This window comes from Artibeus jamaicensis, unplaced genomic scaffold (genome assembly GCF_021234435.1).
Source record: "Artibeus jamaicensis isolate MK-2021 breed Jamaican fruit bat unplaced genomic scaffold, CSHL_Jam_final contig_463, whole genome shotgun sequence".
Taxonomy (NCBI): domain Eukaryota; kingdom Metazoa; phylum Chordata; class Mammalia; order Chiroptera; family Phyllostomidae; genus Artibeus; species Artibeus jamaicensis.
Genome location: NW_026521841.1, coordinates 2,866,747 through 2,889,558, shown reverse-complemented (window position 1 = coordinate 2,889,558; position 22,812 = coordinate 2,866,747). Strand labels below are relative to the sequence as shown.

The window sequence follows — 22,812 nt, the reverse complement described above, 5'->3', positions numbered from 1 at the left end:
CCAGTGAGGGAGGTTCTGTTGGCCTCCTTTACAGATGAGAAGACCAAGGCTCAGAATTGAGCAACAATGCCAGCTAGGACAGGTCCCATCGCTTTACTGCCTTGCCACCTGGCTCTTTCCCTATGGACCCATGGGCAGCTTCTAGCAACATCCCTATGGACCATGGCTTTTGGACACCAGGTCTGCCCAGCCTATGAAGGCTCACAAGGCATGGAGTACAATTTTAGCACCAGAGAGATCTCAGTTGGAAACCCAGCATTGCCTCTTGGTGGCCACGTGACCCTTAGGTGCATCACTTTTCTGTGCCCAGTGGGTGGTCACTCGCATTGCAGAACCGAGCAGGAAACATGATAGTGCACAGAAATTGCCCAGGCTGATGCCACACACAGAATGGGCACCACAGTGTTAGTCCCTCCTATTTGGGGTCTTTTTAAAATAGACTGGGAGTGGTGGGGCTTGAAGTGCTGGAATTTAGAAAATGGTTAGAAGTTAGGTCAAGGGAGCTACGTTGTCAGACAGGAAAAAATGGTGGTGACATTTAGGCTGATTAGGTGGGAAGATGAGTTACAAGAGTACAAACTCTGTGAAGCCCAGAACCAGTTGTCAGACATGCGTGACCACAGCCGGTGGGCTGCCTGTTAGGGGCCCTCTTCTCACCCACCCAGTAGGATCCCCAAGACAGATGCTGCATATGATCCTGGCCAGGTGCCCAGAGCAGCTCACAAGGCAGTGCACAAAGTGGAGGTGCACTGCAGAGGAGAGCTGCAGAGGAGACAAAGTTTGGGCTCTCTCAGGAATCCCTTCAACCCCACCCACTTCCCCTGCATTTAATGCCTAATAGGTAACCATCCTTACTCAGGTTCAGGCCAATATACACCTCAAGGACCCCTGAAAGTACAGTCAGTATTTTTGTGCACATGTATATGTGTAGTCTAAATCTCTCATCTAATTCTCAAAAGGCTCCAGGACCTTAATCAGGTCAGAAACTTCTACTGTTTTAAGGCTCCAGTTTCCCCTGAGATAGAAGAGAAAGAGGGCCAAGGCCTGACCCTCCCTGAGAAGTGTGATTTTTTAATAAGAAACTCAGGAAGACTAGTGTCCTTTTAGCAATCAAAAGAATGCATCTTAGAGAGAACTTTCTAGACTCTGGCACACCCAGAGAAATATCTGAGGTGGAATCCGGTCTGTAATTTCTCATGTCACACGGACACACCTGTCCTACCAGGGCCCATGAGGTAGAATTAAATTATTAGTAGTTTCAAATTCAAGGAGTTCATCATCACCAAGCTCTTATTATATGAAATGTTAAAGGGACTTACCTAAGAAAAAGAAGATAAAAAAGATAAACAGTGAAAGGACAGCAAACTCACAGTTATTAAGAACCACACCTAAAACAAAAGCAAACTAAAAGGACAGCTAGATCAGGAGTGGAAACATAGAAATGAAGATCACATGGAGTGTTAGCAACAGGGGAGTGGGAGAAGGAGAAGGGGGGAGAAGGTACAGAAAATAAGTAGCATAGATGGTAGGTAGAAAATAGACGGGGGGGGGGCAAGAATAGTAGAGGAAATATAGAATCCAAAGAATCTGAGACACGTGGTCATAAACTAAAGGGGGAATGGTGGGGGAGGGGTGTGCAGGGTGGAGGGGAATGAAGGGGGGAAATGGGACAACTGTAATGGCATAATCAATAAAATATATTTTAAAAATTATTAGTAGTTTCTTCTTAATAAAAGAAGGCTCCAGAACACTAGGTGCTCCTCCCAAGGTTGAGGTGGGGAGGCTTCTCTCCTGAGAGGACACAGAGGGGCTGGGATCTAACCAGATCCCAGGCGGACCTGTGGGGAAAGAAGGCAGTGGTGGGAGGATGGCTCTTGATGGGAGGCTTGGCTGGTCCTGACCTGTGCTCCCAGACTGGCCTGTGCCTCAAGCCTGGGGCTGGATTTGAGCAGACTAGTCTCCCCAAGGTGAGGTGACCCCCACCCCTACCCCCTGGAGTGGCCTGTGGCTAGCACTCAGCAGTCAGAGAGCTTCAATGTGGCCAGGCAGGAGGGCCCTGTAGGAGGGCCTTGTAGCCCCACAGCGACACCAGGTGGTAGTGAGGAGAAACTGCAGCAGAGGTTGGCATAGGACCCACAGCTTCCTTCCCTGCAGAACGCAGACCCGGAACTGCACCCTCGGGTGGCCCCCAGCAGGTCTTGAGCAATTAAAGGATTGAGGCACCTCAAGAAGGAGACAGCTGTATTCCAGTTAATGAGGCAGGCAGGGGTCTGTCTGGCCTCTTTACAGAAGGGCAGGGGGGAAATGGTAGTGCGGGGGGGGGGGGGAGACAGAGGCACAGTGGCTCCATAGAAGGCTGTGAAGGGAGTGCTTGGGAAAGAGGAGAGCTAACAGTCCTTTGTACAGAAGCAGTTAGCCAGCCAGGGAGGAACACTGGCTGGGGAGTCTGAGACCAGGGTCTGGTCCTGCCCTTGCACTTGACCAGCAAGTTACTTAAGGTCAATCGTGTCTGAATTAATTTCCTGTATCCCAAGCTCCACGGACCCCAGGGATAGACATCAAAGAATCATGCCAGGAGATAAAGACTGTAGATAAGTTTGCTGTTGTGTGTGTACATGTGGGGGGAGGGGTGGTACTTAGGGGTAAAGGAAAGAACAAGAAGTGGTATGAGAGGGAGAGAAGAGACAGAGGAAAATATTTTAAATTTATTTCCAAGCCCAGCCTCATAAGACTGGTGTTATTTATTATCCCATTTTACAGGTGAGAAAATTGAAGCCTAGAGACAATTTGAGGAATTTGGGCCGAGAGGTAGAGACTGGCTTCCAGCAGGACCCCATTTCCACACGTCCCTTGCAGCTAGGAGTTGCCATAGGACTGAGTTCTGGCAGAAGTGGTATCACTTTCAGGCCTGGTCCTTCGAATCTCCCGTGGCTGATCCTCTGGGTCCTTTACCTTCACTAGTCTGAAAGCTGCGTGCCAACACCACAGCAGGAAGGTACCGGATGCCAAAATCACCATAGAGAGAAGAGTTTCTTGCTCATCAGAAGCACCTGTTTTGGACTCTCAGCAGACAGGCACTGGAGATAGGCTTCAAGATTTGTGGATTTGTCTGTTTTGGCCACTAGCACTACCCAGGCAGTAAGTGAAGGGGTGAGATTCAAACCAGACTCCCTGGCCCCCTCCAATTTTTGTATTGTGGGGCATCAGGTGAGGCTGAGAGGAAAAGTGAGCCACAGCAGCATGTTCCCAAAAATCAATGTGTGTGCACACATGCACACATGTGTATTACAGAATAACGGTGTGAAGAATTTACACTCTGTGCTGTAGTCTTGGTCTAAGCAGGTCATTGTTTCCTGACTTCAGAAAGTGATAGGTTTTAGTGTTAAATTGTCATTTTTTGGTTCATTCTTGGTAAGGGCCTCATTGGGCAGCTTTTCCTGCCCCACATGGAAGAGGGGAGAGAGGCAGCAGGGCCAGGCCAGGCTTTAGACTTTAAATGAGTCCACTAAGTGAAGGATCTAAAGGCCATGAAGCTATCAGTCTCTACCCAGGGACACCCCTACCATGGGGCCATAGGCCCATCTTGACCATGGCCTCAAGCACAGCATCAATTTTGAAATCAGAGAAATCTGGGTTTGAGTCCTAGTTTCTCCATCCCCTAGCCGTGAACCTTAGGCAAACAGCTAACCCCCTTTTAGTCCCTGTCATTATTACTCTTTACTAAGTCAAATGTGGGGAGAAAAGGTCTGTGATTTGCAGGGGTTTTGTGATTACTAAATGCCTGGAACATAGTGGACCTTTAGCCAGCGGTCGTCCTTAAGCATCCCCTGAGACAGCCTCCTCACTTCCCTGCATGGAATTAAGAAAGACATTGTAAACTGTAGCTTTTCTCAGGCAAGAGATCTCCCAGGAAGCCAGGGGCTTCCAGGGACAGCACAATTTATCAGCAGGGCCTAGCAGAATAGGCACAGGAAGTAAGTGTTCTGGAAGGCCAGGCTGTGCCAGGGTGGGACCTAGACATAGTGGCTGGAGCAAGGGCCCTGGTTGCTAAGGGGACAGAAACATAAAAGAAAGGAGGGGAGCCCCTAATTGGGTGCATGGAGCAGAGAGAAGCAAGCCTAACCTCCTGTATGATTTCCCCAACAGAATGCCTCCTGTCCTCTTGCTTGGGACCCTAAGGATTAAGCCCACCCCACACACCCTAAGCAAGGTTTCCAATCCCTAACAAGGACCCCACCCCCATCATTCCATTCATTACTTGTCCCCAGGGAAGATTTCTTGGCCTCATGGGTCCATGCTGAGGCCCCACTCAGAGGTTATCCCATAGATTCTCAGCTGGGCCCTTTGGGCTATATGGTTACCGCTTCTGCTGGTGAGCATCCGGAAGAATCGAGGACACTCCACTTCCACAGTCTGCCCCAGCTCAGAGGAGGGCCAGCAGCTCACGTTGTCCCACAGCCCCTCGCAGCCTGCCAAGAAGAGCAACAACATCAGACAGGGATGGAGCGTGGACCAAGGGCCACCCCTCACTGCCCTGTCATCATTCCCAACACCCTAACCTGCCAGGAGCTCCCACTAGGTACTGCCTTTTAGAGTATCTTTTAAACTTTGGGGCCTTGGACTCTGCCCTGTACATAGTAAGTGCTCAATGTTGAGGGAGGGATGGAGGGAGGGAGAAAGGGAGGAGGACACATTATCTCATATAAGCCTTACAAGCGCAGACCTGGATTTCTCTAGAATGAAAACATCTCTTGCCCTCAGCCTGCATTAAATGACAGTGACAGTGACAGTGGGCCTCATCCTGTCTACACAGTAGAAACATATGGGGAGCTTTAAAAACATACATTACCCTACACCCAGTGATCCTGATTTAATTGGGCTTGGGTGGGTCTCAGGCATGATATTGTGTTAAAGCTTTCCAGGTAGTTCTAAACTGGTTGCAAGGTTGAGAATCCTTGCCCCGTGGTTCTCAAACTTCAGCTTGCATCAGAATCATCTACAAGGCTTGCTGATAGACAGACAGCAGAGTCCAACCCCCAGGAGTCTTGGTGGAACCTGGACATTTACATTTCTCACAGGTTCCCAGATGAGGCTGATGCTACAGGTCTAGGACCACTGACAGCCCCAGTCTTGGCCTTCAGAAGCAGCTACATAAGTGTGACCACTACATTCTGGTAGAAATATTGTTGAGGACACTACTTTCCAGCTCACCGAGTTCCCTTCACAAGACCTGTCCTGGAAGAACAACCTGGTCTCCATGCAATGAGAAGCTGAATTTTTGGTGAACAAGTACCACTTATCTGTCCTTACAGACCAGTGTCTAGAGGCTGTTCCCTCTTTGACTTGGCTGCCAGAAAGCTCAGAGCCATATTTGTTGTTCTTCTGGTAACTGACTGGCTTTGAAATGAATCAAAAAAAATCACTTGTGTCTTCAGTGCAAAACAAGGCACTGCCTAAGCCTGGCTTCTGGGTTATCTGGGTGTCCAGACTTTTATGGTATTGGGGACTTGTATCGTCCTTGAGCTACTATGCAACTCTGTAAGTTGTAGATAACTGATAGCAGTGCAATGATTTTTGTCCACAGGCATGCAAATGAATTTTTCATTTTTTTTCAAATGAAGTTTTGCATTTATTTTTAAATTCATTTTACCATTCAGCCTTATGTGTCAGGTACTTTGAATTCTCCCATGAACCAGTGGTAATATCTTACTGGTTCTCTCGTTAATTAATATAATGTTTGGCAGGTATTCACCTGATATATGAATGCAAGTTACGATTATGCTCTCTTTAAAAAATTATCATTTAACATAACCAGGCACTGATTCTCCCCAAGTTGACTCAGGGGAAAAAACTCAGGGAAACTGCTGTTTGTGACAGGCTTCAGGGGATTCATGCCACCTGAGAAAACATCACTGCGGAAGATTTAGAGGAAACCACAAGTAGAGCTGAGGTGATGCTTCTGATGTGAGAAGAGTCAGCCCTCCTCTGGTTTGAGGGAACAGAGCACAGACCTCCCCACCCCAGAGCCCAGGACCTTCAGAAGGAGCCTGGACTCTGGAGTCCCAAAGACCTGAGCTGCAGTCCTGCCTTACCCCCTGGCAGCTCCCCTCACCCAGTTCCTCTTCTCCTCTGGGGGAAACAAATGCCTTCCTTCTGAAGTTGTCAGGAGGACGAGGTCAACCCCCACCCAGTGGGTGCAGTTGAAAGGAAGCTCCCACCCATCTGTCCTCCAAGGCTCCTTCCTGGTTCATCCTGGCATCAGGAGGCTGGGCCACACTGGGGCCTCTGGACTGCAGGGCAGATTTTAGCTCCAGGGGTAGGAGATGGTGTGGTCTGTACCCACAGGGCAAATTCCCAACTTTGTAAAGAGTAAGAGTCTCTTTTGAGCTGTGAGTACAACCAAGCTCAAAGTATCAATACCCTTCTGACAGCTGTGTGCCCTCTAAAAGAAGTTCCCTGGTGACCTGTCACACTTAGAGGGCTGATCCTCCCGTGTGCATCAGAGATCACCGGGAGCATGCTAAGGGTGCAGATCCCTAGACCCCACCCCAGGAGATTCTAATTCAGTCATTCTGAGATGCAGGAATCTGTTTTGTAAGAACTCCCTAGAGATGCTGCTGTTTGTGGTCATCAGGCCTTGCTCTGAGAATCTCCCTGCTGCTCCTCCCTCCTCCCCACAGTATGGGACCCTATTTCTGGGCTCAGATTGACCCTTGGCTCCCAGGAGCAAATCTGACACAGTGAGACAGGCAGGGGGCCAGGGAGGTCACTGCTGGTAGGCAGCTCCCCCTGGTTCAGGATGCAGACAGCTCCCCACCTCGGGCAGAGAGCCCATGAGAGCAGGAACCTGCACCTGCAACAGGCCAAGCATAGCATAGTCACTCAGCAAACAGGGGAGCCACACTTGACTTCTAAATTCCATGTTAAGGTCCTGGCCTTCCAGTCCCCTGCCTGTTACCTCTGGTTGGGTGCTAGCAGGGGTCCATCTGTGCTTTACACATTGGAGCTCATTTAATCCACAGCAGGGCAGCCAGTGGGTGCCTGGACTCACAAAGCCAGGAGGCGGAGGCCAGGACTGTGTAGCTACATTGCTTGGTGCTACCTCACAGGCTCTGCCCACTCGTCCTGTCTCCAGGTGGCACCAACCCCCTGGAACCAGGCTAAGGATGCTGGGGAGAGGCCAGGAGGTGGACAGGAAACAGGGTGTGGAGCTGGGGAGGATGCAGGGAGGGGACTGGAGAGTTGGGAAGGTGAAGGCAGGTGTAACCTGGCTGCAGGACCAGCCCACAGAGGAAGGAGGAGGGAGGAAGTGAGGGAGAATGGGGGGAGGCCAGGCCTGAGGTCAGGATATAACGCTGGGGGGTCTGGAGGTCAGGCAGCCCTGGAGATGACAGGATGGGCTGTGGCCCTGGCGAGGGAGATGGCGGAAAATGGAGAGGAGAGTAATGGACACAGAGGGCATGGTTTGGATGTAGCTCCCACAGGACTGTCAAAGCATCTGTGGAACAAAAGGACCATGTGTCTGTGTCTTTTGAGGAATGTGGGAGATATTCGACCAGGCCTGAACAGGGCGTCCTGGAGCTTACAGGCCCCTGGGTGACTCTGGCCTCCCCAGATGCCCTTGAGATGCTGACATGGTCCTGGGAGGTCCCTTTTCAGATGACCCACTGTATCCTTCCACTCAGCACTATTCCAGCATCTGAGGCCTGGAGGATGAGGCTGGCCCCTCATCTGCTCCCTTTCTGCAGAGATGTCTGTGTGGTGGCAGGTGCCTGGTTCAGACCGCAGCCTCCCTGCCAGCTCAGCCACATCTCTTGTATTGGAAGGAGTGGGGGCCCCTCCTGACTATAAAAAAATGCAGGATCCTCTTTTCTCACTTTGAGAGAAATGGATTCAGGGCTGAGCTGACCAGGTCAGTCAGGACACTGGCTCACGGCTCCAGTCCACGAGGCTAGACAACTCACGTCTGGCTGGCCAGACAGATGGGGAGGGTGCCAGGGTATCTGGCAGGCTACCTGACCTGGGTCACGTCAGGCTGGTCCCACAGGGACACTGGCCCGGTACTGGCAAAAGGCAGGGTAGAAATGGCTGGTGGTGAGGTATGAAGAAAGGGGAGCAGGCTCCCCCGTGGGGTCCCCCTGCCAGCTGGCTCACTGCCCCTTGATATCAGGCAGGTAGAGAGAAAAGGCTGGGGAAGGGGCTGGCTAGGCCTGGTCTGGACAAGCATCAGACCTTGTGGAGCCCGTAGGGGTCAGGCAGCACCACTGCCCCACAGCAGAGATGAGGAAAGCCAGGCTCCGAGAGGTGAAGTGACATGCGTGGGCTGACAGACTTACAATGGTGGAGCTGAGGCCCCACCTGCTGGGCTGACCCTTGGTGGCAGCCAACCTGGATCCTAACTCCACACACATTGTTCGTGTCCTGAGTATGTGACGAGGCCACACTTTCCCCAAGCTTCAGGTTTACTGTCTGGTCATAGCAGGCGTTGGAACAGACCCAGGGTGCCCAGCGTGCAAGAAGCACATCCCAGGTGGTGTGCACTTTTAGCAGGTACACGGCAGAACACTTTTAATTTTAACAGTTACACACTCTTATGAGCATCTTTTAAAACCTCAACTGAGGATATTTTACTGATTTTAGAGAGAGAGGAAGAGGGAGAGAGAGACAAAGAAACATGGATCATTTGCCTCCCGTACTCACTCCAATGGGGGATCAAAGCAGCGACCTGGGTATGTGCCCTGACTAGATATCAAACCCACAACCTTTTGGTGTACAAGATGCTTCAACCAACTGAGCCATCTGGCCAGGTTTTAATAGTTACACATTTTTTAAACAGAATTTTTAATATGCATTAAAAAGTTATAGAACTAGCATATCACATTGTGATTTTATAGCTACTACTGTTGAGGATGAAGTTAAGTTAGAAAAAAAGTCAGTTGGGTAAAAGGGAACCCTCGTGTATGGTTGGTGGGACTGTAAGCTAGTGAGGCCACTATGGAAAACCACATGGAGGTTCCTCAAAAAAATAAAGTAGAACTGTCATATGATCCAGCTACTCTACTTCTGAGTATTTATCCAAGGGAAGTGAAATAAGTACACATATCTCAGAGAGATATCTGTACCCCTACATTCATTGCAGCATCATGCATAATGTCCAAGATATGAAAATAACCTAAATGCCCATCGAAAGATGAATGGATAAAGACAATTACAATAAAATATTAGTCAGCTGTAAAAATGAAGGAAATCTGGCCATGTGTGATAACATGGATGAATATGGAAGATATTGCAAGTATGCTAAATGAAACAGGCCAGATACAGAAAGACAAATACTATGTGATCTCACTCATCTGTAGAATCCAAAAGAAGTCAAACTCACAGAAGCAGAGAGTAGAATGGTGGGAGAAATGGGGAGAGGTTAGTTAAAGGACATAAAGTTTCAGTTATACAGACAGATTAGTCTGAGATCTAATGTATAAGGGAGGACAACCCCCCCCAAACAGAATTACGTTCTGAAGGGCAGGCCCCTTGTAGTACATGCTTCCCCTGCTAGGTGAGTGTTCTAGGAACCCACAGCTGTATCAGTGTACCAGCTGGTGTTGCTGTGAGAGGCTGAGTTAGGCTTCAGCGAATTTTTTTGAAGACTCTTTCAACACATTTGCCCATTTTATGATGACTGAGCTATGAGCACATCTGCCCATACCATGCTGAGGTTCAGCAGTTTTTGACCCAAAATGGCATGACCCCTCTTTCCCTACCCTCCCTATTCACCCAGTCTTTTTTTTTTTCATTCACCCAAGCAACTTTTTTTTTTCTGTTTCCCCATATGAAAAAAGTCCTCAAAGGGGAAGGATTTGCCAGTGTGGAAGAGGTGAAACAAAACGGCAGAAGCACTAAAAGGCATCAAAATCAACATGTTTGAAAACTGTTTTGAGCAGTGGAAAAAAGTCTCGATAGGTGAACTACATCAAATGAGGAGTATTTTCAAGGCAATTAAAGTTTAAACATGTAAGAATAAATACAATTTTTAATAAATAAATTCTGGGTTTTGGGGGGCTCCTCCTTGTACAGTATGATGAAAAAATCAATTGTTTTAAAAGAAAAATTTATTAAGGAAATCCCAGTACAGGTGGTGTGTGGCTGCCGCTGGGCTGGGGGGACTATGGCCAGGGAGCAGGACAGTCTGTGTGGCCTCGGGCTGCTTGCAGTGACCACCTGTGCTCCAGGGTGTGAGTGGAGGACCTCAGACACCACTGCCCACCAGACTCCCGCTCTGAGCTGGGGCAGGCAGGGAGGGCGTCCTGTCCTAGCCTACCCTGGGAGCTCTTGCAGGGGAAGCACAAATGGAAGAATCAGGTCACTGTGGAGCCCTGGCAGTTTTAGGTCCACAGTGACAAAGTGGCTCGCCTGAGTTGGGGATGAGGACAATTCCATGAGGTAAGGGATGGGAGAGCTCTGTAAACAGGGTCACTGCTCCTGAGCCATTAGGAAGGGCTCACTTACACTGGAAAGGCAGGGCTGAAATAAAGATAAATTAGCGGCTGTGTGGGTGGGCAGAGCACAGGGCAGGTGAGAGACATGCCTCCAAACCCTTCGCCATTTCCGATGGTCACTGTCATCACTGACTGCCTAGATGGAGGGCACGGGGTAAGGCTGGGGAAGTTTAAGTGGAAAAGCCAGAAGAGACAACATCAGCCCACAGAAGCCATCTGGGGGAGCAGAGGTGCTGCCAAGTGCCGGTGGCCCAATGGGACAGCGTGGGACACTGGCTTGAGGCAGGTGGAGTGGTGGAGATAGGGTGAGCTTTGGGCCTCAATCTACCTTGGGCCTGCATCTTATCTCTATGAGCCCGAGTTTCCTCATCTATAAAATGGGCAGAGTAATACCTCCAGGATTTTAGTGAGAATTAAATCATTTGTGTGTGCAATGCAAAATGTTCCAATCTATTAACCTCTGTTGTTTTTTTCTCTTTCTCTTCAGATTACTAGTTCTGTCCTTTCTCTTCAGATTACTAGTTCACAGTCTCAGAGGGTGGCAGGAATATGTACAATCTTGCTGGCTTTGCAATTCCAAAGGCTGCTGGTGGAGAATGAAAAGTAATTCTGGTGTGATCAAAATGCTTGGGACGACCAGTTTCCTTCCCATCACTATTGGTTCCCTGTACATTTTTCTTTATTTCACTTAGTGTAGCCTTCATTTTTTCATCTAATTTGTGACCAAATTCAACCAATTCTGTGATCATCCTGATCACCAGTGTTTTAAACTGTGCATCTGATAGGTTGGCTGTCTCTTTGTAGCTTGGTTGTGTTTTTTCTGGAGCTTTGACCAGAAGGAAAAAAGAAACATCCAATCAGAAAAGAATAAAAAAAAAAAGAATTCAAAAAATGAGGAGAAGCTTAGGAACCTCCACAGCATCTTTAAATGTTCCAACATCTGAATTATAAGGGTGCGAGAAGGAGAAGAGGAAGAGCAACAAGTGGAAAACTTATTTGAACACATAATAAAGGAGAACTTCCCCAATCTGGCAAAGGAAATAGACTTCCAGGAAGTCCAGGAAGCTCAGAGAGTCCCAAAGAAGGTGTACCCAGGGAGGAACACACCAAGGCACATCATAATTATATTAGCCAAGATTAAAAATAAGGAGAGAATCTTAAAAAGCAGTGAGAAAAAAAGGAGACAATTACCTACAAAGGAGTACCCATAAGACTGCCAGCAAATTTCTTAAAAGAAACCTTACAAGTAAGAAGAGGCTAGAAAGAAGTATTCCAACTCATGAAGGCAAGGACCTACATCCAAGATTGCTCTATCCAGCAAAGTTTTCATTTAGAATGGAAGGGCAGAGGAAGTGCTTCTCAGATAAGGTCAAGTTCAAGGAGTTCATCATCACTAAGCCCTTATATGACATGTTAAAGGGATTTATCTAAGAAAAAGGAGATAAAAAACAAAAACATGTACAGTAAAGTGACAGCAAACTCACAATTATTAACAACCACACCTAACACAAAAACAAACTAAGCAAACGACCAGAACAGGAACAGAACCACAGAAATGGAGATCACATGTAGGGATAGCAACAGGGGCATGGGAAGAGGAGAGAGGGGGAAAAGGTACAGAGAATAAGTAACATAGATGGTAGGCAGATTATAGGCAGGGGGAGGGTAAGAATAGTATGGAAATGTAGAAGCCAAAAAACTTATAAGTATGATACATGGACATGAACTAAAGTGGGGGAATGTGGGTAGGTGGGGTTGTGCAGGGTGGAGGGGAGTGAAGGGGGGAAATGGGACAACTGTAATGGCATAATCAATAAAATATTATATTAAAAAATGCTGGGGAGGAAACAGAAAGGAGCCAGACTTTTCTCAGACTAGGGAGACAGGGAGAGGAAGTGATGAGCCGGACATAGAAGGTTCCAGAAAGAGACAGACTGCCCTGCTGTGTGCTCACCTGGATGGTGCCATAGTTCAGAGGCGAGAGGGCCATGAGTTCAGCAGGCGAGCAGGACACGAACAGCGTTGCAGAGCCCATGCCTCCAGTGAAGAACAGAAGGGGCCACGTGGCCTGAAACAGGGTGTGTGAGCCACCACTCTCTGGAGCAAAGGTTAAGACTGGATGGGCTTCCTCGGACACAATGTTGCCCTGTGAATCTCCAGAAAATACCAAGGTCTAGACTTCTGCCATCCCGAGAGAATGGGGTCAGAATTAAAGTTATATAAAATGGAGAAAGTTCTATTTTTGCCCACTGGAGTTAATGGAGAATGATTGGTTTCATTCACACTTGTGAACCCCCGGCAGTAGGCCAGGTCCTGAGTGGTCACTTTGTAACATCAGCTCCCTCTATCCTACCATGGCCCCGAGATGAAGAGGTGGCCCCAAGGCCAGTCTGGCAGTGAGGAGGGGGCTGGGATACTGAAGAGGTGACTGAGGGGGCAGGACAGTGCCTGGGCCATCTCTAGATCTCCCACCAACCTGGTGTCTGGCGCGCAGCCTGCCAGCCCTCTGTGCACTGCAAGTCTGCCCTGCATTCACCCACAGAGGGGCATCCATCTTGCAGTCCTTGGTTTATTTATAGACACGCTCAGATGGCCTGATGATAACCTGGGACTATTTCAGGAGCAGCATATCAGTCTGCAGTGACATGGGGCCAGGATCAAGCCAGGCGCCCTGGGACCCTGTTAGATTGGGCAGTAGGTCTTCCCCAAAGCCCCTCCACACACCCTCTACCCCACCTGGTGCTCGCTGTCTCTGAGAATGGAGATCACTCGGGAATCCAAGCTCCTCCTGTGCTGGCCCCTTGTGTCCTCCTCTAGCTTCTGTTTTGGTCAATGTTGACTCTTTCCTACTGCTCAAAGCTGCCATTTCCATCTCTCTGGCACCTTTGTGACCCTGCTCACCTCCACTCACCCTTTCTCCTCCCCAAGACCCCGCAGTAGCTCAGGAGGACCTCCTGCACAGCCCCTGATTCCTAGCTTCATCATGTCTCCCCTCGCCCTTCTCAGCACCCCCACAGCCCCATCCCTAGGCCATCCACAAGGCAACCTGGTGAGGTTTCCTCAACTTTGCTAATGACCTCACCTATAGTATTTAACTCAGGAAAAGTGTTGCCCTCCTTGTGATGGCTGGACCTCACACAGAAGTGGTTGGGATGGGGTTGGAGAAACTGAAGTTCCAGGCTGGCAAAGGCATTCAAAAGCACAGCAAAGGAGGAAAGGCTAAAGAGCCTGGGGTGGGGGTGTTTCTCTTTAAACCAAGAAGCACAAGACATGCCATGGTATAAAGTGCCCTGGAAGTAGTGAGCTCCCCTTCACTGAAAGTATTCAAGCAGAAAGTATCACGGAATTAGGAAGCTGGGAAATGTTTGAGATATTGAATGGAGGCTGTACTATATGAGATAAAGGACCATTCAAACCTGAGGCTGAGTGAGGCCACTTTTTGGAGCAGCCTCCAAATCTCCCTCTAGGAAGCCAGCTTGAGGTGAGCTTCTGAACATTGTATGCTGAGCCCTACCTTCCCAGGAACTATACACACTGTTCCTTATCCCACAGAATCCTCCTCATCCACCCCAAGAACTCTTCCTCACCTGATCAAAGCTTAGTTTCATGCTACCTCTCACACTAATTAGAAGTTGGCATTGGCAGTCTCTCTCTCTTTGTTTTTTTCCTAAAGCAAATCTGTTCTTGAGAGTATGAGGCCATCAGGGTTTAGAGTCAAAACACTGAGCTCTGGGTGATCTGGGGTCTCTCAGAGCCTCAATTTCCTCACCTGTGAAATGGGGATAATGGTACCTACTGCACAGGTTGTTTTAGGAAGTAAACAAAAAGATGTCTAACGTGTTGTACAGATACAAGTTACTTGTTTCTGAAAGAACAAGCCAAGATTAGTTGTGCCCAGGAAAGGTGGGGGAGACATGAAGGGCGAAGGATGTCCTGAGGCCGGGAGGGGGGGTGGCGCGGAGAAATATTTGGCTGCCAAAAGCCATTAGCAGCCAGGAGAATCAGAAAAAAGGACCTGGGAATACCTGTCAGAGAAAAATGCATTAAAAGCCAGCACGTATGAAACACTGATGCATGCAACAACACGGACCAACCTTGAAAACATTATGCTCAGTGGAAGAAGGCAGACACAAAAGGTCACATATGGTATAATTCCATTTTTACGAAATGCTCGGAGTCAGCAAATCCAGAGACAGAAAGTACTTTAGTGGTTGTCAGGGCCAGGGGGGAAGGGAGGGTAAGGGTGATTACTTCATGGGTAAGGGGTTTTATTTGGGGTTATGAAATGTTTTGGAACTAGATAATGTGGTAGTTATATGGTGGTTATATGGCTGTGAATGTTCACTCTAACTTTTTTTGGTCAAAAGGTGTATGTATTCAGCACTATCACATCAGAACATATACAGAATATTGACACAATTATACAAGTATGTTAATCCTCCAGAATGTGATGTTCTAACAGATCCTCTCAGTTAATAGAAAAACATAATAATACTTGCAAGTATACAATTGATATCAACATTTAAATAATAATTGTTTTTTTAGAAACAATGTAGAAAATGACATTTGGCCACAAATAAAGATTGTTTGAATCTTAATAAAATGAAAAAATTAAATACCAGGTAATCACATGTAAAAATTAAATATGAAACATACTGTGTTTAACATAATTGACAATTAACTAAATGCCATTAAATTGCTCACTCTAAATTTACATGAATTTCATTTCATTGGAGAAAATTGACGCCACACAAACCAGCCAGCCATTCCTTCCTACCCATGTTCTTTGTGAGTAGGCAGCCAGCTGGTGGCAGAGACAAGGAAAAAAGGTGAGGGACACTAAGGCCCAGAGAGGAACAGTGTCTTGCTCAAGGTCACACAGCCTCTACGTGACAATAGCCTACATGCCCAAGTCTGTCTGCCTGCCAAGCCCACATTTTCCTGGCCCCCACACCATCTCTGTGGAACATTCTACCCTAAGGAGAGCCAAAGATCTTCCACCAGGCAGCTCTGAGGGGGTATCAGCTTCTGTAAACAGCAATAAATAGCCTGGTAGAGCAGGCCGCGCAGCTATGAGGGTGACCCTGGAACATTACCACAGAATGCTGGGAAGGCCTTGGCCATGTAACCCAGAATAGCTGAAGAGTTAATTTTTTATTTGTGATAAATGTGCTGGGCTTGGTGACAGTTCTGTGAGTGGCATTTCCTGTGATTCGTCCTGTGTTCAAACATTAACCTCCTCCCCAGGGAGGGCCGGGCAGTTTAACCATTAACCCTGTGCCCTCAACAGAGAGTCCCGCCACCCCTTCCCCACCTTGGGTGTCAGGATCCCTGTTGGGGATGGAGGTCCTGTGGGCTGTGGGCATTGGTGGCCCGGGACTTCAGGAGCTGCAGAGGCCAGCAGGGCCTGGGTTACAGGGCTGGGCCCACCCACATCTGGGTGGCCTTGGCCTCAGCCCTGCTAGCAGCTTGATTCTGCTGTGGACATAATGGGCTTGCCCACCTCCAATGGTTCTGCCCCTTTGTCATTTCCCCTGTCTTTTCAGGGTTCGAGGGGATTTTCCCCTTATCTACCACATCCGTTCTAAAGGCCACGCTGGACCTTTGGCTCTGCTTACTGATCTCTCAGCAGAGCAGGCCTGAAGGATTTCCCAGCAGGCCATCCTCAGATGTCCTCTGCCTCAGGGGCTTTTCAAAGATCCCGAGGGGGCTTCGAAAACAGATTTTCAAAGCAACAGACCCCTTTCCTATACGAAAACTGCAGAAGGCCAACATGCAAAGCAGATCCAAGTGGCCTGAGCCATATGTGCAGGATGGGGCCAGCCTGGCCACCCTCTCACCCACTGCCCCAGCCTTGCCAAACAGTCTCAAATATTACAAATCCAGCATAGCCCTTTCCTCACATGGGGAGAGTGAAGTCCCAAAGAGAGGGTTGTGGTCAGGGCCTTACCCACATCTCCCTACGAAGTTAGAGCCAGAACCAGTACAGGAGTCCCAGGAACTTTCCCAGTCCTGGATGAACAATTAGGACCATGTGGGAGCCTTAGGGAAAACAAATCACCAGACCTGTTCCAACTCAGTCCACCGGGGCACCAGTACGCTTACAATTTTCTCAAGGACTGTCAATGTGAGGCATCCATAGGGTAACTAGGCAAGTGGTTCACAGGAGAGAAGCCTCCCAGGGGCCCAAATGGACCCCACCCATCCATGGAAGAGGTCAACTGGTCTGCACCAAGGAGCTAGGGCAGAGAGGCCATCAGAGATACCTTGCCTTCACATATTCTCAATAGCCTCATGAGTTCATAAGATTATTGTCCTCATTTTAAAATTGGCAAGTTGATTGTTTCTCGGCCTTTTGGCTAAGATCAAGTGTTAAAATTGACGAGTTGAGGAGCAGAGGGGTGAAGTCTCTCACCCAAGACAGCAGAGAGAAAGTAGCAGTGCTGAGATTTCGTCCCCTAAGCTCATTTCACCAGATTCGGACTATCCATGGCCTAACAGCCCACACCACTTTCTCCTGGGCTTGCAGAAGCAAAGCTCCCCTTGTACTGATGGAGCCCAACAGGAACATCAGGGAACCCAGAAGGTCAGGCAGGAGACCTCAGCCAATGGGGTCACTTGGGGCCTGAGTGGGGTAGGCAGAGCCTTTCCAGGAGGACTTAGGAAAATAAGGGGCTTGCCTTTCTGCCCCAGGTCAGGCTCTGGTGAGCATTCCTCCATGGGTGACATGGGCTGCACTGTTCATTTCAGCTACATTTTGACAAGTGAGGCAAGCTGGGGACCAACCATATCTCCATGGGAGCCTTGCACCCCCAAAGGCTCTACTTCATCTCCCAATCTTTCCCTGGGGCCGGTTCTCTTTTGTTTTCTCCTCTTTCCCTACTCCCAGTCAAGAATCTGCTCTGACTCATTCACTCAGTAAGTCAATCAACAAACACACACAGAGTACTAAGTCTTGCAGGCCCTGTGCCATGCCCTGGGGAAGAAGAGGAGAGTGACACAGTTCCTGCTCAGGTGGAGGCAGGGACAGGCCAGCAAGCACATCTCTAATAGTGCAGTGCAGAGGTGTCAAGAGGAAACTGAGAAACACCCTGTCGGAGAAACACCCTGTCGAAGTCAGGGTGGCCAGTTACACCAATGGAGCTACGGGCATTCAGGAAATCATTCCTGCTAGACATTGAAAGGGAGAGTGCTTGGCAGAGTGAAGAAGAGAGTATAGTATAGCAGAGGGATCAGCATGTGCAAAGGCCCAGAGGCATGAGAGAAACTGACATAGTTGGGAAATCATAAGCAATTTGGTTGTGCCAAGTAGAAATGCTTGGTTTGGAGGCCTGACCTTGTCTGGTGGGCAAGAAGCTAGACTTCATGCTGGAAACACTGGAGAGCAAAGGGACATTTTATACACTTCAGATGATAATTTTTAACGTAAATGTCCCTTACCTCTTAGTGTGAACTATGTTCACCATCATCTCTCCCAAATGCTTGGAATTCTAGGCCTTATCTCTCAGGACTGAATGAAAGCCCCATGCACTGTCATTGGAATTTTAGGCATTTATCCTGAGGACATGCACATAGAGGGCAGCTGCCAGCTCTGCTGCACCCAAGGCTGGCCTTGGTGCCTCGCTGTCGGCTGTTCCAGGGAATTGGAGGGTTCTAGGAAGGTCTGGAAAATCAGGAGGCTTTGGCTCAGTGGTGCCCCCAGTGAGCACCATAAGACCGTGGTCTGGCTGCTCACAAACAGATTCCAGGAGTAGAGAGGAAGGAAAGGATTGAGCTATGGGAGGAAGTCTCCTGTCCCTTTCCCTCAGACAACAGATGGGTGAATTGGCTAAAGCCCACTGCAACATCCAAACACCCTCACCTGATGCAACCACAGTCTCATTGTCTCCTGGACAGAAGAGTCCCTTGCCCTGACCTGCCCTGAAGTCTCAACTGCACACATCTAACCTGGTCTCCTTTCACCCCTTCCTCCTGTTGTTGTTGAGGTTGAACACTTGTGGATCCTACTGAAACCCACCGTTTCCCATCTCACCCCCAAGGAAATTCGTCATAAACCAACCAATGTGAAAACTACAAAATGTTACTGAAGGAGATTAAAGACACAATAAATGGAAAGACACCCTGTGCTTATGGATTTGATGACTTAATACTGGTAGAGATGTCAATACTACCCAAAGCAATAAATGGATATAGTAATCTATCAAAAACCCAGTGATGAAAATATTTCACTTAATATTTATTTATTTAGTATTTATTTAACATTATTTGCAGAAATAGGAAACTCCATCCTACAATTTTAATGGAATTTCAAGGGACCTGGAATAGCCAAAACAATCTTGGGAAAAAATAGCAAAATTGGGATCTTACTGACTTACTGATTTCAAAACTTACTACAAAGCTACAGTAATTAAAATAGTGTAGTACTGGCATAAAGGCAGACATGTAGACCAATGGAACAGAATACAGAGCCCAGAAATAAACACTCATATATATGGCCAAATGAATTTTGACAGGTTTGCCTAGGCTACTAAATGGGAAAGTATAGGCTTTCAACCAATATTGCTAGGAAAACTAGATATCCACACACGAAAGAATGAATTTGGACCCTTACCTTACATCATACACAAAAATTAACACAAAACACACCAAGGCCCTAGCCAGGTCAGTAAGTTTGCTAGAACATTGTCCCATACATCAAAATGTTGTAGGTTGGATTCCAGGTCAGGGCACATACCTAGGCTGTGAATTCAGTCCCTGGTCAGGGTGTGTATGGAAGGCAACCAATTGACGTTTCTCTCTCACACTGATGTTTCTTTCTCTCTCTTTCTCTCTCCCCACTCCCTCCCCACCTTCCTCTTTCTCTAAAATCAACAAACATATCCCCTGGTGAGGAGTGAAAAAAACATTTAAAAAATGGGCAAAGAACTTAAATGTAAGAGCTAAACCCACAAAATTATTAGAAGAAAACACAGAGGGAAATCTTAATGAGCTTGGATATGACAATGATTTCTTGGACATGACACCATGAAAACAACAGACAATGAAGGTAGAAACAAATACACTGGACTATATCAAACTTAAAAACTTCTGTGCATCAAAAACACACTCAATATAGTGAAAAGGCAATTTACAGAATATGAGAAATTATTTGTAAATCAGGTACCTAATAAAGGGTCTATATCTGGAATATATAAAGAACTCTCACAACTCAACAAAAAACCTAAACAACCTTATTTAAAAATGGGCAAAGAGCTTGAATACACATTTATTCAAAGAAGTCATGCAAATTACCAACAGCACATAAAAAATGCTCAACATCAATTAAGGAAATTCACAACAAAGCCTCAATGAGACATCACCACATTGCACCCATTTGGATGACCACTATCAAAAAAAAAGAGAGAGAGAGACAAAAACAGGTGTTGGTAAAGATCTGGAGAAATTCGAACATCTGTGTACTGTTGGTGAGAATGTAAAATGGTGCATCCACTATGAAAAACAGTATGACTATTCCTCAAAAAATTAAAAATAGAATTATGAAATGATTCCAGCAATTCTACTTTTTGGTAAATACCCCCAAAAACTCAAATCAGGGACTTACAAGAGGCATTTCCACACCCATGTTCATAGCAACATTATTCACAACTGTTATAAGGAAGAAGCAATACAAGTGTCCTTCAAGGAATGAATGGACAAACAAAATATGGAGTATTATTCAGTCTTAAAAAGGAAGGCAATTCTGGACTTCTGGCCAAGATGGAGGCATAGATAGACTTTGCCTCTGCACACAACCAAAGGAAAGACATCAACAAATCTAAAAACAAAAAACAACCAGAACTGCCAGGAAATCAAACTGTATGGAAGCCTGACAACCAAGGAGTTAAAGAAGAAATATTCATCCAGACTAGTAGGAAGGGCAGAGATGGGCAGCTGGGGCAGAGAGGACTCCTGGTAAGGCAGTAGCTGGAGGACCAGTGAGGGTGAGACAGCAACTGGTAGTCCCATATTTGCATGCAGATGAACCAGGAGGAACAACTGGGGATCAAGACAGACCACACAACCCAGGGTCCCAATGGGGGAAAACAAAGCCTCAAAACCTCTAACTGAAAAAACCTGTTGGGGTTGAGACAGCAGGAGAAAGTCCCAGCCTCATAGGAGAATTTACTGGAGAGACCCACAGGGTCCTAGAACATACACACTCCCATCCACCTAGGAATTAGCACCAGAGGGGCCCAATTTGCTTGTGGGTAGAGGAGGAAGTTACTGAAAGCCAACCAAGAGCTGAGCAAGGGGCATTGTTTCCTCTTGGACCCCTCCCCCACATATAACGCCGCAATGTAGCAACGTGGATGCCCCTCCCCCTGGAGAATACCTAAGGCTCTGCCCCTTACTACATAACAGGTGCACTGAGACAAACAAACAAACAAAAACATGGCCCAAATGAAAGAACAGACAAAGCTCCAGAACAAATGCAACTAAGTGATGAAGAGATAGCCAACTTATCAGATGCACAGTTCAAAACACTGGTAATCAGGATGCTCACAGAAATGATGCAAAATGGAGGAAAAAATGAAGGCTATGAAAAGTGAAATAAAGGAAAATGTACAGGGAACCAACAGTGAAGAAAAGGAAACTGGGATTCAAATCAACAGTTTGGAACAAAAGGAAGAAATAAACATTCAACCAGAACAGAATGAAGAAACAATTCAAAAAAATGAGGAGAGGCTTAGCAACCTCTGGGACAATTATAAACGTTCCAACATCCAAATCATAGGGGTGCCAGAAGGAGAAGAACAACAGCAAGAAATTGAAAATTTATTTGAAAACATAATGAAAGAGAACCATCCTAATCTGGCAGAGGAAATAGACTTCCAGGAAGTCCAGGAAGCTCCGAGAGTCCCAAAGAAGTTGGACCCAAGGAAGCACATACCGAGGCACATCATAATTACATTAGCCAAGATTAAAGAGAAGGAGAAAATCTTAAAAGCAGCAAGAGAAGAGATAGTTACCTACAAAGGAATGCCCACAGACTATCAGCTCGTTTCTCAAAAGAGACCTGACAGGCAAGAAGGGACTATTCAAAGTCATGAAAGGCAAGGACCTACATCCAAGATTACTCTACTCAGCAAAGTTATCATTTAGAGTGGAACTCCAGATAAAGTAAAGTTTAAGGAGTTCATCATGACCGAGACCTTATTCTATGAAATGTTAAAGAGATTTATCTAAGAAAAAGAAGATCAAAAATATGAACAGTAAAATGAGAACAAACTCACAACTATCAACAACCAAACCTAAAAAAACAAAAACAAAAAAAACCGAACTGAGCAAATAACTAGAACAGGAACAGATTCACAGAAATAGAGATCACAGGGAGGGTTATCAGTAGGGAAGGTGAGCAGGGAGAATGGGGGAAAAGGTACAGGGAATAAGAAGCCTAAATGGTAGGCATAAAACAGATAGGGAGAGTTTAAGAATAGTATATGAAATGTAGAAGCCCAAGAACTTATGTGTATAACCCATGGACATGATATGGTGAGGGAATGATGGTGGGTGGGGGGTACAGGCTGGATGGGAATAAAGGGGAAAAGTGGGACAACTGTAAAAGCATAATCAATAAAATATATTTTTAAAAGGAAGGAAATTCATTTACATGCTATAATATTAATGAAGTTTAAGAACATTTTGATAAATAAGCCAATCACAAAAAGACAAATACTATATGATTCCAGTTATGTGAAGTACATAGAACAGTCCAATTCACAGAAACAGAAAGTAGAATGATGGTTTCTAAGGGATAACAGAAGGGGAAAGGGAGTTGTTGTTGAATGGGTGTAGGGTTCTAACTATGCAAGATAAAGAGAGTTTTGAAGGTTGATTTCACTTTGTTGATATCAAAGTGAATGAATGCACTTAGCGCTATTGCGCTGTACACTTAGTAATAAATAAGATTGTAAATTTTATGTTACGTGCTTTTGTTACACTAAATGACTGTGAGAAAACAGTATGGAATTTCCTCAGAAAACTAAAAATGGAACTGCCGAGGACTTCTGCCAAGATGGAGGTGTAGGTGGAAGCACAGCACCTTCTCACACAACCAAGTTCAAAAACAACAAAGTTTTAGCAACAAAAATGCAGCCAAACCACACAAAATTGAACTACACAGAAGTCTGACAACAACAAACCCTTCAGCCAAATCAGTAAGAGGGGGAGAGCCAGCAGCAGAGCAGGGTTGGGCAGGAAAGATCCACCTGACCAACCGGGGCATGCAACCCAGGCGCACAACGCAGGCGCACCGGCAGCCGTGGGCAGATCCCAGATG

The 22,812-nt window shown here is 46.9% G+C and overlaps 1 protein-coding gene across 6 annotated transcripts in view; it reads right to left on the bottom strand.

Moving 5' to 3' along the window:
- Positions 1-22,812, bottom strand: part of SCTR (secretin receptor) — an 84,444-nt gene that overhangs the window by 42,731 nt on the left and 18,901 nt on the right. For 5 of the 6 annotated variants that reach the window (XM_037146388.2, XM_037146392.2, XM_037146398.2 and 2 more), the window contains exon 3: positions 4,362-4,469. The exons of the other annotated variant lie outside the window; for it this stretch is intronic. In XM_037146388.2, coding sequence (XP_037002283.2) covers positions 4,362-4,469 — 108 coding nt within the window. The remainder of the gene's footprint in view (positions 1-4,361; positions 4,470-22,812) is intronic. 6 annotated transcript variants of the gene reach the window in all.